This window comes from Dreissena polymorpha, chromosome 14 (genome assembly GCF_020536995.1).
Source record: "Dreissena polymorpha isolate Duluth1 chromosome 14, UMN_Dpol_1.0, whole genome shotgun sequence".
NCBI classification, from domain to species: Eukaryota; Metazoa; Mollusca; class Bivalvia; order Myida; family Dreissenidae; genus Dreissena; species Dreissena polymorpha.
The window spans coordinates 39,081,403-39,100,342 of record NC_068368.1 but is presented as its reverse complement, the minus strand read 5'-3'; the positions used below and the strand labels follow the sequence as shown (position 1 = coordinate 39,100,342).

The window sequence follows — 18,940 nt, the reverse complement described above, 5'->3', positions numbered from 1 at the left end:
GGGGTAGGCGGTATACGTATTATTGTGCTCAAGGTTAAATGTAAAAATACAATATATAGTCACTTAATGTTTATTACTTATAGTTGGTGATGTACATCTTCATATTAGTATAAAGATTAATGGGATATAAAAAAGCACAAAAATACATATTTACACATTTTAGTGACCCCTTCAAAGATTATGAACTTTTCATGACAGATCTGGGATCACTCAAGGTACTGGCTAGTGGCTATAAGGTGGGTTGTTAAAAGCCATTGTACAATAATGGGAATATATTCTTAAAATTTGCTGATAATTTTCATTTAGAACATCCTGTTTAATAGGACAGTACCAGTGGTAGCCTGTATATGTCCAAATCCCGGACTATTTTCTTTGGTCCGAAATCTATGTTTTATTTCTGATTCTAAGAATGGGTTGGGAAATATGGGTCCAGATCTTTCCCACACTCTTCATTATGGTACTTAGTTTTTTTTAAGAATTCTTACGAAACATGTTTTGGTTATTTTAACTTATTACTGCATATTAAAAACAAACAAAATCTACAAAAAAGAAACTATAGATACCGTAAAATGTTTTGCCATTTTCTGGAAATATGAAAAGTAAGTATGAAGGACAATATCTCTGAGGGGTCACTTTCAGCCACAGAATGTTTGAGATTACATGTAAAACTATGAATGATTCACAATATAAAATGATAATAGTAATGTCTGCTGTTGTCCATTATTACGAGCACAACCAACTTGTTTTACAATGTTACTTCATGGGTTTTTACAATGTCAAACTGATGAATGCCTATTATACAATGTACATGAGCATTCTAAATTTCTAAAACAAGGAATGGAGAGGACATAGAGGTTAATAAGAACATGAATTTATCATTTTGTGCTATACTTTAAATGAAGATATTGCATGTTTTAGCATTTCTCTCTATAAAACTAAACAATTATTAAGTACTTTGAATGATTGCACTTTCTATCAAATATTGTTTTATATAATATAAATGTTGTTTGATTTATTTCTTAGCAAAATTTAACATCATGGTGTTATGACTAAAAAATTTAAAACATGAATACCAGCAGAAAAATAAATGATTTGATAAAATCTACAATATATTCCAACATGATGCTAACAGTACATATTATAGCTAAAGAAACTCCAGCGTACAGTTTATATAGTATTGACATACCTGTGTGTATAAAGTCGCGCCTGTCAAAAATCATGAAAAGCGACATTTAAAGTTATGGTAGCCAGAACTATACATATTATATTTTTTCCACTGAAGAATTGAATGAAAACGTATTTACATTAATAAAAATGAGGCATTATATAAAGTACATACACAAAATGTAGATATATACAAAACATGTGAGAAGGACATGGCTACCACCATCAGCTCTGGTTGTGTACTCGTTTTATAATATAATATGCACTCCTTTCTTTAATCCCAGCGAATATCTCATCTTTTATATTGCATCTTTTATATATCATATAAGAACAGCCGTTTCTTACTATGCCGGTTAGGAAAACCTATTTTACCAATAAGTTTAAATAGTATCTACTTTAATTTGTCTAATTCAATAAAATTGTTGTTTCATACGCATTCCTTCAATTAAATGGTATATTCTATTGTTTGTCTCATATGAATACATTGTTGTCTCATCAATTAAAATATGTGTAATTCAATTACATGGTTGTTCCATATGTTTTCCATCAATTTAATGTTATCTTCTATAGTGTCTCATTAGATTCCATTATTGTTTCATCAATTAAAAATTTCAATGTACATGCTCAATGTACATGCAACTTCATTGTACAAAAAAGCACATCTTAAAATCATTAGATGTATCAATGCAATGTTTTAAATTGGTATACCTCTAAAACAGAGATTAGTTGTGGCAACAGTTAAAAGTTATTTAAGTCCAGTATGTTGCCATGGATAAAGGTACACATTCAAAGCGATCAGTTGTACTGCGGTGGAACCGTCTTCATTTTGTAGTCGCTGAAAGCGTGTGGGGCATTCTGTTTGCGCGCCTTTATCCTCAGACGCAGGCTGTCAATGACCAAGCACATTCCCGAGAATATCGCAAAGAAACCTGCAACTACTGCGAGCCCAAAGGACCACGACATGTAGTTCTGGTCAGGTCTTGGCAGCCATGCGCGGTCAGTGTCGGCCTTGATTCCGAAAATTGTCACCGCGAGAGCCAGTAGGGCACCTGTAGCAGGAAGAGGCATGAAACTTACAGCATCTGGACCCATATTCAGCAATCAATTCTAAGGCCTAATACTAAGAATTAAGAATGGCATATAGTCTAAAAATGGCTTTGAGAATATGAGCCATGGAACCAGAACTTTACAAAAACTGGAATAAGTGACATTAATACCTTACTTAAGACTAATGTTTCGGCGGGAACCTTATGAAATTGTGAATTTGGGGGAGTAATTTGGGGGAAAATATAATTCCATTTTTGTGCAAAAATGGGACATTTAATTTCAATGTCACGTGGTACTTTTTTACACCAGGGGGCAAAGTTTAATTACCAGTATACTTTTTTTATATTGGGAATAGGGTCAAATGTCTACCCCTAATTTGACATAAAAAAGTGGCCTAAATTCTAAGTAAATTTCTCCAAAATTAAGATAAGTGTCCGCAAACTTAACATTAATTAGAGAGTATATTCAGAAAATGCAAGGTGACCCTACCAGTGATGAACATGAGAATGGAGTTGGTCAGCTGTGCGACGGACACGCGGTGGTCAGGACAGAAGTTGAGGATCCCAAGTAGACACAGGATGGCGGTCACCAGGGAGAGGATGAGAGCCAGTGTCATCATCACCTGCACGGCCAGGAACCAGGCTGCAAGGGGAGGGAATAAGGGGACATGCATTATATCAACTATGTCGAAATAATGGGTTATGTATTAGATAAACTATGCCAAAATAATGGGTTGTGTATTTGATAAACTATAGTTTAGAAAATGCTCTATACCATTTACCTCACAGATGCACATTTTGACATGTTTGTAGTCCCTAAAAAAATCAAATTAATTAATTTTAAGACTCTGGGAGTTTTTTTCTTCTTTATAAAGTACCGGAAAATGGCACTTTCCTGATTTGAAAAAAACTACAAATTTCCAAAGTGAGAAATATATATCATTTATATACGTTTATCAATGAGATCCATTCTCTTTGAAATATTATTCCGACATTCAGTTCACAGGGGTTGACTTTTTTAATTGCTGAGTGATTGACAAACTGTTGATTGAATGGATGTATATTGCTCACAATATCTACCCAATACCGTTTATTAAAAGCCAATCTTGGTCACTTCAACGTATCTATTCACTTCAGATTCAGAAAAATCTCTGAGATATTTACATAATACCGTAATACCGCCTGAATTTCTGATATTTATCATTCTCACATTTTCATTAGAACTGGTCTTAAATTATCATCTTCTACCAAAGTGAACAAAACCAGGAAATGCCATTACATGTGTATGTAACGTTAATAAGAACAAATACTTCGCAATTGACCGCATTCTAAATGATAATTATAAATGCGAAACGTTTCTGATTGCCAGTATACCTGGATTGAGCCAATCAAAGATCGGTCGGTAGTCGTACGAAAAGATCCATCCACATTCATCGTACGTTTTGCCCAATGTGTCTTTGTCGTATGTGTATTTGTCAAAACATGCTTCCCAAAGACCGAGTCTCTTGAATCCGCTTCTGGCTTCTTGAAAACTCTCCAGCCAGTGAGAAGTTGAAAACGAAAGAATCGTGAACAAGCAGGCAAGGGCCGCTAAAACCGCACCACAAAGTGTTAAAACGTCTTTCCCCATTTTGTTTCTGTTCAATTTGCACAGGAAGTTGACAGTTTCACCTGGACGCGTTCAATTGCTTACCTGGGGGAGTGACAAACAGGTGCGAAAATATAAGACATCTAGTTAAGCAAACTTGTAACATTGATATTTTTTAAGATTTCATATTTTTAACATGGTTATTATGTACTGCTAATTTAATTTAAATATGAATGTTGGAAAATTCATTAAATATTTAGTGCCGTTTTATTTATTGACAAGGATGTAAGCGCTTGTATACCTTTGATGACCTAATTTGAAGACATATGTACAGGTAAGTTATATTTCTAAATCAGCATTTTAAACTGGTTCATAATTAATCTTGTTTAAACACACATTATCTATAAATGTCCGATGTAACGAAACAATTTACATGCGAGATACAATCATGACTCATTTTTAAAGTATTACACATCGCTTAAATCATTCAAAATAATAATTTATCGATATGACATGTATTTTTTTAATTTATTGTATCGCACACGTTATATTCCCATTAATCATTCAAGTGCATGCATGCAAGATATCATCATTGAATAAACTTTGTTGTTTTCTCCGATTCAGGTAGGAGCCATAGTTGGAATTTCGAGACCTCACCTGTGTCCCCTAATTACAGGTGAAACATAGACTCGACCAGCATTTTCGAACGTGAAAACAACAATTCAAAATGGCGAACAGCGTAAAATACCAGATAAATCCAGGGATGCGCCTTTTTTGGTGCAGTCTGATTGCGACGATCAGTGCTTTCTTCTTCATGTTCCTCGCGTTTTGCAGTCCGTTTTGGTACCAGTCCTGGCGTAGAGTTCACAGTCCTCTGGCTAACGTTGGTCTCTGGCATATTTGCCTGTCCGGATACGTAAAGCCGAAAGATCCTTCACTTCAGAGCTATGTGGGATGCTGGTGGATTCACTCAACGTTCTTCAAGGATGTCGACAACTTTATCATGCCACGTATGTAACGTAAAATTTAGTTGCGGTTTAATTGATTTGGATTAATTGTATGGATGTCAGAATGTATTTATAATAACTGATCATTTCAAACCAGGAAATGACAAGTTACAAAGCAAAGTCAAGTGCATTAAAAAATTGTAAGTGCAGAGGTATTCCAGTTACCATTAGTTGATAAAGATGTAGGCAAAATTGGATCCTGATCCTTACCAGCCTAACAGTAAAAGTGCTTTTTTAAAGGAATGTACAACCAACAGCAGTGCATTTTATAAGAAGTTTTTGTCTTCTTTGCATTACAGCATGGTTCCGTGCCTGCCAGGCTCTGGTGTGTTTTGAGTTCCTTTGTTTCCTTGCCTCGCTGTTCCTATGTGTGTGCTATCTGGTCGGCAAGTGGCGTAATGCCATCTACAAGGATAGAGAGCGAGACCAGGGACGACTGGTCATGATGCACATCATCAATGCTGTTCTTCTGTTTGCTGGTTGTAAGTATAAAATGTTCTGAGGACAATAAAAAATGAAGTTCCCCCTACACACCATCATTTCAAAAACTTTATAACCCCTCAAATGTTTTTGAACAAATGCCAAAAGATCACAGATGTTTTTTTTTGTTGTTTAATTCTGTGAAGTAATATATTTATAATACAGGCTTCCTGAAAAGGCCGGACGGCCGGTCTCGTCCCGCAAAATTCTTTACGGTCCGGCGAAGTTTCTAATATTGCCGGTCCTTGTGACAGGCCAAACAAAATATGACTAAATACCGAAAAGTCTTATACTTGCCAAAAGAACGATTACACCCAATTGGAATCACTCTTTTCGTGAATTTTCAGCCTTTTTGTCATTAAGAACACTAACGCGTTACTAGTTCGTAAGAGTACTCTCCCTTTGTTGTTGTTTTTTCGAAAATGTCAATTTTCATTGTTCCGACATATAACCATCTATCCAATTACAAAGGTTGTAACAAAAAACTACACATGAAAAAAATGCTTATACAAATGATCGAAATTGTCAAATTTGAGGTTGTCATCATCATATATAAGCAATGTTTTTCTTTATGTATAGTCGGAACGCATGAAATAACACGAAAATGTGCTTATTTCAGTGTAATATCGCATAATGTCATTATCATTTTATTTTTGATAATATAAAACAGATAGTTTTGTAAAAGATTGATATTGTTCAGAGAATATATAAGAGTATATTTTGTACAAGTTGACTACATAATTACATATTGATATTATATTGAATGAATCCCATATTTTAAAATTACAGTGTGTTACATATGCATAAGAACACATAATGATTTGATGTTATATGTTCCAAAATCAATTACTTATAGTTGTCCAATACTTATACACAGGCTGCACATTGCAATAAATATGGGTTAAACTTTACTAAATTCTTCAGTTATAAACTCACGCTGTTCGGTCAGGTGAATTTTTGTCGGGACAGGCTTACTTTTCCATCAGCCTGTCCGGTTGACAAGCACTGTTTAGGACTTTTCAGGAAGCCTGATAATATATACATTGAATATGTGACCTTTTTCTTTAACACTTCATTCAGTTGTTTCGTTTAACCGTTTTGTTTAAGCTTGATTGCATCAAAGATGAAGGCTTATCAAAACACTACCCAGTCTGTTACCTGGATTGAACCAGTACTTGGCGACTTTTGGGAAGATTTTAAGAATGCTCCTGTGACCTGCCTGTTGCTAGGCAGACACCATATTCACTTTACTTCATGGACTTTTAACACTTAAACATTTTATTTGTGTATTCAGATAATTATATTCAGTTTTATTGAAATTGACTTCTTGTTTATATACATATTTTTAAATATGGTTATTTTACTGTGATACATAAACATAAAGCTGCGACAGCTGTATAAACCTCTTTGTTTATTTTATAGACCCATAGTTGAGCCTCGGTGATCCTAAAATGGGCATCACCCTTAACCCTTTGCATGCTGGGAAATTTGTCGTCTGCTAAAATGTCGTCTGCTGAATTTCTAAAATTAGCATTTTCTTCGATTTTTTTTTCAAAGAATACTATCAGAATAGCAAACAGTTTGGATCCAGATGAGATGCCACGTTCTGTGGCGTCTCATCTGGATCCAAACTGTTTGCAAAGGCCTTAAAAATTCGGTTCCCGCACTGAAAGAGTTAAAAGAACCAAATAATTTTTAGCCAGTTAATCCTCTTTGTTATGTAAATTATTTTTTATTTTGGATTAAAATGTTCTTGCCTTAAAATGTAATTATAAATTTTCAAAAACTTCACTCATTAGCGCCACCAAGGAAACATGGTTCGCACGTTTATTAATGCAACACCAGCAGGTAACTATTTGTAAATTTGTTGACTCAATACTTACACGACAACATGCATTGTAAAAATATTTTGATCTCTTTTTACAGCTTTCCTTGTATTCATTGTGTCCTTGGTGTTTGCGGAGATGGCGCGTCAGGAAGACTACTTCCCACGTCCCTGGATGAACTACCTGTCCTGGTCGTATGGTAGCAACGTGCTAGCTGGGTTCTTCAGCGCCTTTGGGGGCATCTGCCTTTTCATCCGAGCCATGATCATCAAGGAGAAACTTTTCAATGAGGACGATGTTGATTATCAGAAGCGGGAGCTTGGAACTGAAAGCGAGTCTGGGCACACTGGCATGATGTCAGTGAAAAGCAAGGGGGAGTCTGAGGTGTAAAAGAAGGCAGTTTTGTTGTTTAATTATTTTTGTCGCGCAATTTGATACATTATTGCTAGGCCTTTTCCTGGACATTCTTGGAAAAATGCAGTTTCAGAATTGGATTTTGTGTGCGTACAAAATAAACTGAATGAGGAAATACTAATATTACATAACTCTTTATAATACTAATAGTTCAAATTATAAGCACTAAGACATAACAATTAAATCTATATACTTTGTTAGATGTACTTAAAATAAAATTGAGATATAATAATCATTAGTAATAATCATGAGACACTTACTATGTGAAGTTTAAAAAGAAAATACAAATTGGGAATATATTTTTTAATTGGGATTTGTTTAAGCATTAAGCTTTGGTAATGGGTCCATTAATGGACCGGTAGATATGCCTGGAAAAGGCCTGGAAGATTGTTTCGTTGGTTGATATTTTTGTCGGACCATTGATACATTATTTTTGCAGTACATATATTTACCATGAAATAGTTAGTTATTGTGTGTATATATTTCTGTATATAGATGATGAAACTCAAAATCTCTCTTTTTATACACAGTATATATATTTCTTTATCATTTTGCATATAATGAAACACTGTTTATTAAGTTTTCAATATCTGAAAGCTTTTTTAATACTATGAACTTGATTTCTCCAAAAGATATTGTATTTAACCATTTTGCAATTATCATACCTGGAACAATTGCACTGTAACGTGAAAAGAACAACCGTGGAACTGAGCATGCTGTTTAAGTAATTTGCAGTATACTGACTTAAAATTGTGCCAATTAATTCAAACAATTTGTTTAATATCTCAAGCTGATTGTATTAAAGTAAAAACTTAGCTTCACAATGTTTACATATCTTAATAATAATATAGGCAAACATAAGAATTAAGAATATAAACAAAAAACACTTTCAAACACAGTATGGAGTTAAGATTTGTTAAAATTTATTTTCACTGGTCCGCAGTGTTGAAATAAGGTTAATCTGTACAAAGTTTTATTTTAACATTAAGTGTTTAAACATGGACTAAGATGTCTTCGGACTGAAGATATATTGTAGTATTTGCTAATTAATTGAAGTGGTACAATTCCGAATAATGTCCAGCTTAATAAATTAGAACAGAACAATTACTTAGTTTAAAAATGTATTCAATGATGAAAACAAGTTATTGTAAACTGTTCAGATACTTTGACTTGTTTATCACAATTCAATGCAATAAAATTTCTCTTAAAAATGATCATGATCAAAATTGTATAATGGTCATATACCATTGACAAATAATGCTTTTGTTTTTACTACTACCTACGAAATACTAACATAAAATATAACTGTTTGATAAGGTAATAATATACAATGTAAATGTGAGATACATGTAATCTTTTGTGTAAATGATGACATGTATAATATGCATTTTTAAGCTTCAGTTATAACTTTTCATCATAATTGTCGTTGTTGACATCGTCATCTTCATCACGATTGCATCCACAACCACCACCAACTTCATCAGCAGGTTTTTTGTTCATTATAAACGGTAGGTTACTTCTTGTTTATTAACGCTTGTATCAAAATCATATATTTTTCCTTTATTAAATGTCTAATTCTTGTACACTTAAATCATCATATGTGATCATTATTACATTAAAATCATGCCACATTTTTGTAAATATGTCTTTACTAATATACCTGTATGTACAAACATCTACATGAAAAATAAATTGAAATATATTCAGTTTTTTTGTTATTTTCTGCCGATTCTTACAAATCATGAATACATCAGATTAAAAACATGTGCATATAGCTGCATTTGTTTTATAATGGACAACATGGATAACGATGTATTTTCTACTTAATGCATTGACATTTATATGTCTTCTACATACCAATGAAAATAAATGTATATTCTATTGATTACACTTCAATCTGTGTATCTTCTAGTTTCCACTTGGAAGTTTATATTGTTTCTCCTAACCACACGGAAGTCAATGTATTTTTTTAAACTTGCCACTTTGCGAGGGATGAAAATGCTGCTTATCACATGGAAATTAAGGTATCTTATACTTATTGATGTATCTTATCCACTGGATATCAATGTTTTTTATGCCCCCTGCCCTTAGTTCAGATTTCCGCATTGCATAACAAAACGCGGAGAAAATGCGGAAAAGTTGCGGAAAGCTTCTTTTTCCGCAGAATCTCCGCAAAAAGTAGATTTCATTTTGCGGAGAAATACCTTAAACGCAGTGAAAATGCGGTATAATGACACTTAAACGATTTTCAGTTGCGGAGATTTGGACTATTTCACAATGCGGAGATTAATACTTTTTAAGTGATGTAAGAAATTTTAAAAATTTAATGTGGAAAAATGGACTTGGACTTTTTCAGAACGTTTTCTTATAATTGGTTTAAAAATGACGAGATTGTGTATTTCTATATATCAGACATCACGATGCGTTTCAAAACCTTTTTAAAGGAAAATGGTTAAGTGACATTTAATTTACTATTAAATTGCTAATTTAGTTACATTTTTTTTTAAACATCTTTTTCTCTTATTTACTATAATATTCACAATGACTATTTTTTGTTATAAACAATTTACGAAGAACACATCAAGAGCTCATTCACAAATTAATTAATTAATTAACTAATGATTTCACAAATTTTCATTTCTTCAACCAGCACCCAGGCTTGTCAGAGTTGAAAGTTGGATAAATGGCGTCTGAATACAGCATAAATCATAACATTGATAAACAAATAAAAAGCATTATCATGAATTTACTTAGATTTGGCATTTTTTTGCATAGATGTTAAAATTCAAAATTTAGGAAACAACAATAAAATGTTTTAATAAATTAAATTAAATATATTTTATCTATTGCTGTATTTTCCACTTACCACTAACTTACTTTACTACCTTTGTCTAGTGATCTCTTTTGTATTAACAATTGATGGTGGCATAATTGTCTTTTTCATACTAGGAAATTTACATATTTTTGTACTAGGAAAATTACATTAAGTCTGGTGGATGACATTGCATTACAAATCTATTTACACTTATGTTTTTGTTTAATTCAATCCATTAATTTTGTATATTTATGTTTTTATATTAACAAATAAATGCAGACAACACATCTATTATCCATGTATTTTTATGGTTGTCTATCATAGGCCCATAATTATATCCCTACCACATATAGAGTGCGAAGCGCGGCACGTATTATTGATTGTAACAATGATTTGCGATAAAGGAAGCAGCCGCTTATCAAGGAGGAGCTGTGTCCCAGCAACCCGTTTCCCTAGAGTCAAGCACTCCGCGGAGTTTTTTTTAAGAACCACATATAGGGCGCGAAGCGCGACACGTATTACTATCCAGGTGGTATGGGCCCTTTAGCATTATCCGACCATTACGTCCATAGTTATCTTCCTTAGAATTTGAGAAATTTTGAAATCCTTGTTTGAAATCCAAATTTTCATCCGATTGTTCCCAAACTTGCACATGTTTTTTTTTATCAATGAGGACCCAACCCAAACTCTATATGAGCAATATCGGACCATAAGTCCGGAATTATGTCTCTTTGAATTTAAAAATAAAAGTGAAAAACTGCTTGGTTAGATGATAATGTCAACATTTTTCATCAGATTCTTTCCAAACTTACAGTGCCTTCATGTCAAAGAGCATTTTACCTCATTTAAAATGAGAAATATCGGGACAATAAGTCCAGAATTTTTTTCTATTAAAATTGACAAAATAAACAATTTCCACTTGTTTAAAAGATTTCACAACTTTCGTCTGAATCTTTCCAAACTTGTTAAGTGTTTTTTATATCAGTATTACTCGAACCCTATTGAAAATGATAAATATCGGAGCAATAAATCTTTTATGATATTTTACTGAATTTAAAAGTATTGTGAAATGCAGCTTCTTTATGCAATTTACAGTTTTCATTCATTTTTTCCCCCAAACAGTGTTTTCATATCAATGAGTAAATGAGCAACGTAAGAAGTTCAGAATCATCTCCCCTTGAAGTTGAGAAAAATATGAAATTACGCTCACAAGATGAAGCCGATTTTTTAAAACCTACACAGTTCTGTTCCATTAATGAAAACTGCACACGGATGCCAGTAAAAAAAGGAAGCCAATGTAAATAAAATGAACTATGAAATATTTGGAGGTTACAACACAAAATCATAGATAATGGTTATTTGGGGGTTATAACCCAACATCATACATAATGGTTATTTGGGGGTTATAACACAAAATCATAGATAATGGTTATGGGGTTATAACACAACATCATAAATAATGGTTATTTGGGGGTTATAACACAAAATCATAGATAATGGTTATACCAGTATTTTTTCTATTTTGTTTAAAATAATCGGCCAATATATTAATATTTACAGTAGAAAAAAATTCGTTTCATGTAACTTCATTGAGTGCCTTTTACACTGAAATTCCCGACGCCCTTTGATACTTTGCATCAATACTTATCTTGTACATACCTGTGTTTAAAAAACAACAGCATGCTATCATTTTGTGCTAACAACAAATGCAAATGATAAACCGGGTACCTAGTTGGAAATTTTAAGTCAATGGCGCTCAACTGTTGCTAGTAAAGCTGGATTGGGCATTGTCGGCTCGGCTTCTACTTTAATGTACCCCGGGTACTCTTAAGTATACTTTAATGTACCCCGGGAACGGAAAATATACTGGAATTCTGACGCTAAATTGGTCGTTGTCGTTTTTTTTTTCAAATTAATTATGTTCATATTTATGTAAATATTCAGTAAAATGGCCTCTGTATTAGCGAAACTCCTTCTCAAAAGGCATTTTGAAGAAAAAACAAATTTCAAAGAGAATTTTGCTTTGGATTCGTGTGTTACGACATCGGATTTTAGACGGGAATAAAACATGGGTACAGTTAAAATTGGCCGGGTACATGTAAGTATATTTTCCGTACCCAAAGTACAAAGTATACTAAAGAGTACCCGGGTTACATGAAAGTAGTATCCGACCAGACAATGACCAATCGAGCGCTAGTAAACTCTAATTTTATCACAAAATTCGCTACAATTCTATATTAACCCAGTAATGCCTAGCGTCTAGAAAAGAAGGCATTGGCAAACAGCGAAGACCCAGATGAGACGCCGCATGATGCGGCGTCTCATCAGGATCTGCGCTGTTTGCTTAAAGGAATTTCTGTAAGAAATATTCTAAATATAGAAATAAATATACTAGACATCCATTATTTTGGAAATAAATTTATCAAATTTAGAAGAATGGTAGAGTCCACTAGGCATAAATTTGTTAACATGCATTATAATAGCCCGCATATATTTCGGACAGTCCTATCTCACATGAGCCCATCAACCGCTCACCCGACGAACGGCAAACCACCATACGTTTTTATCACATAACGGTTGTTCTGTAATTGACTATTTACTGACATTTGATCACGATATGTCACAGTTTAACAATTTTTGACGATGCTATGCAACAGCTCGTCTAAGTTATCATATCATGAAAAAATTCTTAACAACGGCGACCTTTGTAAAAGACCGAGTCAGTCCGATTGAGATAGCTCGATTTTTCTAATCGGCATACCTCGCTGATAATCATTGATAAAGGTATAGGAAGCTCAGCTATAAATAGGACAGCATATTCTGGGAAAAAGTTTTAATAATAGTTTGAAAACGTTAATTTTTAATCAGTTATATTCAATCCAATTATATATGTGTATAGATCAATGAAACAACTATGTATTTTCGGTATTTAATTTGATATTTGTCGTGATTCAGACAATAAATTGCGAATTAAAACGTGTATAATTAACTTTCAACGCGATCAGGAGTGTAAAGAAAACGAATTATTTCGAACCTGCCATTTGTAAACGTTGTAGCGACTATGGTATATAAACAGCATAATAAACGTATGACATCTGAGAAACTCGCTCTTATGCGTGCTTTCTCATTTTGCATATTTAATAAACTTTTCAAACAGAAATTACAGAGCCACATCAGTGCAGTGCACATACTATGTTTGATAATTCATTCGTTTGTTGGATATTGTTTGCTGTTTTAAACACATATTAGGTCATATCGCGGAGATTTAGTTAACTTTACTATGTGTTCATTGGCGAACTCACGTATTCAAGTGCTCTTACGACTATGTGCTCATACCTACCGGTACTTTCGGGAATCATCATGAAATTATTGTTGTACTTAACGAACATATATGCCTAAGCTTATTGAATTAGAGAAAACAACAATAATCAAAAGAGAGAAATTATATGTTCATGCACATGGGCATGTGAAATCACGTCCGTACACATAGCATCATTAACTTAGGAAAGGAAACAACGAAATATAAAGTTTGGTATGATATACGTGTGAAATTAAAGAGCATGGTGTAATTAAAGAGCATGTCAAGTTGTCAAGTATTACTTAATGTTATAACCCACAAAGTTTTACTGTAACAGAACGTTTTTTTAAGATAAGTGATACAGAAAATACACGTCGAATATCTTTTTAAAGATATTTCTTGTTATATTTGATTGAGAATGTAACCCGCCTCCCAGTTTCGCTGAATTGATCAAGTTCCCCACGGGAACTACTTCCCCGTAACCCCATTTTTTTCGCACCCTACATTTTTCGTACCCTTGTTTTCGTACCTAATTTGTTTCGTACCAAAATTTTGGCTCGTAACCAAATCTTTTTTCGTACCCTATTTTTGTTGGAATAATTTGTGTACCCAAACTTAACGTACCCATTTTTTTTCCTACTCAAAAATTTCGTACCCACATGCTACTACTACTACTACCACTACCACTACTACTTCTACTACTACTACTACTACTACTACTACTACTACTACTACTACTACTACTACTACTACTACTACTACTACTACTACTACTACTACTACTACTACTACTACTACTACTACTATTACTACTACTACTACTACTACTACTACTACTACTACTACTACTTCTACTACTACTACTACTACTACTACTACTACTACTACTACTACTACTACTACTACTGCTACTACTACTACTACAACTACTCTACTACTACCACTACTACTACTACTACTACTACTACTACTACTACTACTACTACTACTACTACTACTACTACTACTACTACTACTACTACTACTACTACTACTACTACTACTACTACTACTACTACTACTACTACTACTACATATTTGAAACAACAGTGCCCAACAAGTTGTTGTTACGTCAGATTGTCGTGCTCCACAAGTTTTATTTTCGTACCCACATGCTACTACTACTACTACTACCACTACCACTACTACTTCTACTACTACTACTACTACTACTACTACTATTACTACTTCTACTACTACTACTTCTACTACTACATATTTGAAACAACAGTGCCCAACAAGTTGTTGTTACGGTCAGATTGTCGTGCTCCACAAGTTTTATTTTCTTACCCACATGCTACTACTACTACTACCACTACCACTACTACTTCTACTACTACTACTACTACTACTACTACTACTACTACTACTACTACTACTACTACTACTACTACTACTACTACTACTACTACTACTACTACTACTACTACTATTACTACATGCTACTACTACTACTACCACTACCACTACTACTTCTACTACTACTACTACTACTACTACTACTACTACTACTACTACTACTACTACTACTATTACTACTTCTACTACTACTACTACTACTACTACTACTACTACTACTACTACTACTACTACTACTACTACTACTACTACTACTACTACTACTACTACTACTACTACTACTCTACTACTACTACTACTACTACTACTACTACTACTACTACTACTACTACTACTACTACTACTACTACTACTACTACTACATATTTGAAACAACAGTGCCCAACAAGTTGTTGTTACGTCAGATTGTCGTGCTCCACAAGTTTTATTTAAATAGGTTCAGTATTTGTTCAAATCCTGTCTGTTACTTTTAATGACATTATGAATTTTGCGACAGTGGCACAGATATTTGTAACAACACCATTTTGTAAAAAAGGAATTCCAAACCTGAACATTATTAAGTCTGTACGAACGTATAGTTGGATATGTTGTTATGTTTTCTTTAAAATACCACTATTATTTAACAATCACCCTCTGCAAACCGCAGAAGGAAGTTTCTTTAATACAAAACCGTTTGAGAACTGTGATTGTTCTTATTAATCAAGAAGCTTTTAGACATGTTGTGTGTTGATAAGGAGAACTATTCACTTGATACGAAGTGATATCACAAGGGCATACACAACTTAACAATAACATCAATTTGAGTATGCACTTGAAGAACTGTATTTCCAGGAAAACCAATGTCTGCATAACAAAATGTTTTAGATAATTCAACAATTGCAAGTCAATGTTATCATTGTAACCTAGTTTAAAACTCTTGAAACAATCCCCACAATATTATCTGAACATGTATTGTAGCTGATCTGCAAATTTAGAATAATATATATTTAAACCGTCATATGCTATCCATATATATTAGTGTCATATTTTCCCAAAGACGTTCATTCATATTACTATATACACAATTGTTATCATTATAATTCAATACTTGTGAAAGAATTACCTCCATTTTATGGGAAAGTGGTATCTACAAAACTGAGAAATGGAAAGTTAGGTTAATTTTTTATTTGGGAAAAAGTGGATGATTTAAAGGAAATTCACCTTGAAAACTTTGCATTTGCTAGGGGTACACATTTGAAAGGGACTTAATAAGAACACCTTGTCTTATATTAAATAAAAAATCCGCATTTCTTATTAGATTGTATTAAGGTCGCCGTGGCGTAACGGATATGGTGCACTTAAAATGAATAGGTTGATACTAATGAAACTACATTGGCATGCAAAATCATATTGAGCCGATTTTAAACAGTATTTCAGTTGATTGTATTATGTGTATAGTTTTACTGCACTTAACAGTTTCATTAAACGTGTACATTAATAAGTCTCAGAATATTAACAAGTTAGTTTAAACCTATTTATTTAAGCTCGATTGCATCGAAAGCCTAAGGCTTATATAAACGCTGTCGAGTCCGTTTCCTGGGCCTAGAACCAGTACTTGGTGTATTTGGGGGAGATCTAAAGAACGCTCCCACATTATCAGTCGACTTATTTTTAGTTGCATTCCTGTCTTTGACTGTAAGCAATAATTATATCATATCAATTTTATTGCAACTGTGCAAAACTAACATGTATAAATATACTCTGTTAAAAGTTGATATTTTCTAACATGATTAAGTATTTCGTTGTCACACCTGTATCAACAAATCTCTTTAAAGGGCAATCTTAGGTATACTTTTTGTATTAACAAATTTTAAAAATAATTGACAACTCATTGTAGTTATGTCATCAACGTTGCTTTAAAGGGATGTCCTTTATGGAAGGGAAAGTCCGCCAATATTATGTATCACCAGAAATGTTGAGTATTGAGCTGATATGGTCCATGTTGCAATTATAGATTATACATAAATGTCAAATACTATCCATTACATAAACAATGTTTGATATTTAATGTTTCAATTTTTAACAATGTTAATTTTTAAGGTGGAGACATCTCAAATGTTCATCTTGTGCATTGTCCAATTAAAACTGTTCAACGAATAAAAAAAGAAATGTTCAAAATGTAAAATATTCATTTTCTTGTATTTTTAAATCGCATACACAACGCACAAAACTTTTTCACAACTCTAACGCTCCTTTACAAAGGTGAATGCTAAAGTATACAAATGTGCAAAAGTAACTAACGAACTGCCGATTTCCACTGTAAGCATGTAAACACGTCTAGATTAGTCATCGCGTATCTCTACATCTTGCAATGTTACTAGTTGACATTTGCACAGTTGTAAAGTATTCATGAAATCTACACGCGGTGGAAGCGACAAAATTATTTTTCGTCTTAGCCAGGAACCAATGCCTCGCTTACAGGCCGGGAACCATGGTAAATGTAAACAATGATTCTTCTGGTGCACAGGTGTTGCGCGCGTAGCGAAGTCACTTTAACGCTATCTATATGTAATAAAACAACTTTTTTTTTTATATAATTTTGACCACAAAATATTCTGATATAATATATATATCGAAGGTAGGTATCTCTTGACACAGAAAAATATACCAATAGCTTTACAAATCATCCGATTAGTGTGCCTAGATGGTTTTGACCTTATGGGCATCTACATAGCTTGTACAGGACCATAACGTGACGTTCTAAATATCATAGCTATGATACTTATGGAATCAGCGAGGTTTTAAGTTTTAAGCGATTTCCAAGGACAACATTTGAACGTAATTAACTTCAGAAGTATCTGAACATTATGTGACCCTTACGGCACATCCAGTTTTGATCCAAAGTGCATGATTTTAACAAAATAGGTACGAGGTCATTAAATATAAAACGCATAACCCTTGCGGTTTCTGAAGATTTATTAAAGTTAAAAATCATAATACAACTCTTCAAAATCCTCCTACGCATTTGGCGTGGTCAGTAACCACTTACCCTCGAGGCTCAGCCAATATTAAAAAAAAATAGATAAGTATATCGAAATAAAATGACACATAGGGCGTTGCCAGTTTTATACACAGTGACACGATTTGAGCATACAAAGAAAATAACCACAATACGATGTAACACATATAATTAAAAATCCCTGAACATTACGGTTTATTTAGTTGTAATTTTAAAATCAATTTTTTACTTTATTTTCATTCATATGCACCGGACCTGAACGATTTTATAAACTTTGTAAAGAGTAACACACTGATAAATCATTAAAGCGAAACGCAAATTTCACTGTCGATTGGACAACAAACAATGCACAATTTCCATATTCTTGCTATGTCGTCACTGTTTACAAACAACTATCATTTACTTTTATGTGATGCATGAAATTGCGCAAGTCTTAAAGGCTCTTATATGCACAGTACAATCAAGATGATTAAACGTCATAAAAACGAAGAGTACCATATGCTAGTAGCAAACAAAATAATGATGATTACAGAAGGCATACGTTATGAGTCAACCACTCAGCATAGTTGTTATGGATAAAGCATATGTCAGTAAGATAGCTATGTAAGGTCTAGAGCCCCGTTTTATCTTTAACCGGAAGTTCTAGATTGCTCATGTTTCTAAAATGTGTCGAGCCAGAAGCCATGTGTATTATCGAAGTGGCAGCGATCACAGAGAACCTTTCTCACCCTTTTCTCCTTTTGGTCCTGTTCATAACAACAAAAACACCGATAGAATGTCGCGGGACAAATACACTTATAATACAGAGATGCATTAATGAAGGTACATACAAGTTAAAAGCATCAACTTTAAAACAGGCATAACAATATGTTAAATTCCTGCACTATATAGTTTTTATTCGACACA

The 18,940-nt window shown here is 33.4% G+C and overlaps 2 protein-coding genes across 2 annotated transcripts; one reads left to right on the top strand and one right to left on the bottom strand.

Moving 5' to 3' along the window:
- Window positions 1-56: 56 nt before the first annotated feature.
- LOC127857627 (uncharacterized) lies at window positions 57-4,244 on the bottom strand. Its single transcript, XM_052394175.1, has 4 exons — window positions 4,100-4,244; window positions 3,585-3,903; window positions 2,701-2,853; window positions 57-2,213 (listed from the first exon to the last, which is right to left on the bottom strand). Exons 2-4 carry the CDS (start codon window positions 3,838-3,840, stop codon window positions 1,960-1,962), a joined length of 663 nt encoding a protein of 220 aa, XP_052250135.1. The 5' UTR covers window positions 3,841-3,903; window positions 4,100-4,244; the 3' UTR covers window positions 57-1,959.
- On the top strand, window positions 3,969-9,231 carry LOC127857626 (uncharacterized). The gene is made up of 4 exons (XM_052394174.1): window positions 3,969-4,132; window positions 4,423-4,808; window positions 5,105-5,287; window positions 7,212-9,231. The coding sequence occupies exons 2-4, from the start codon at window positions 4,526-4,528 to the stop codon at window positions 7,499-7,501; spliced, it is 756 nt and encodes a 251-aa protein (XP_052250134.1). The 5' UTR covers window positions 3,969-4,132; window positions 4,423-4,525; the 3' UTR covers window positions 7,502-9,231.
- The last annotated feature ends 9,709 nt before the right edge of the window (window positions 9,232-18,940 follow it).

Bases quoted from the DNA above. Each gene is read 5' to 3' on its own strand.
- LOC127857627 (XM_052394175.1), bottom strand. From the start codon at position 3,840: ATGGGGAAAGACGTTTTAACACTTTGTGGTGCGGTTTTAGCGGCCCTT. The intron at 2,854-3,584 runs GTATACTGGCAA...CTCCCCTTGCAG, and splicing joins CTTTGATTGGCTCAATCCAG to CCTGGTTCCTGGCCGTGCAG. The intron at 2,214-2,700 runs GTAGGGTCACCT...TTCCTGCTACAG, and splicing joins CATTCTCATGTTCATCACTG to GTGCCCTACTGGCTCTCGCG.
- LOC127857626 (XM_052394174.1), top strand. From the start codon at position 4,526: ATGGCGAACAGCGTAAAATACCAGATAAATCCAGGGATGCGCCTTTTT. The intron at 4,809-5,104 runs GTATGTAACGTA...TTTGCATTACAG, and splicing joins CGACAACTTTATCATGCCAC to CATGGTTCCGTGCCTGCCAG. The intron at 5,288-7,211 runs GTAAGTATAAAA...CTCTTTTTACAG, and splicing joins TGTTCTTCTGTTTGCTGGTT to CTTTCCTTGTATTCATTGTG.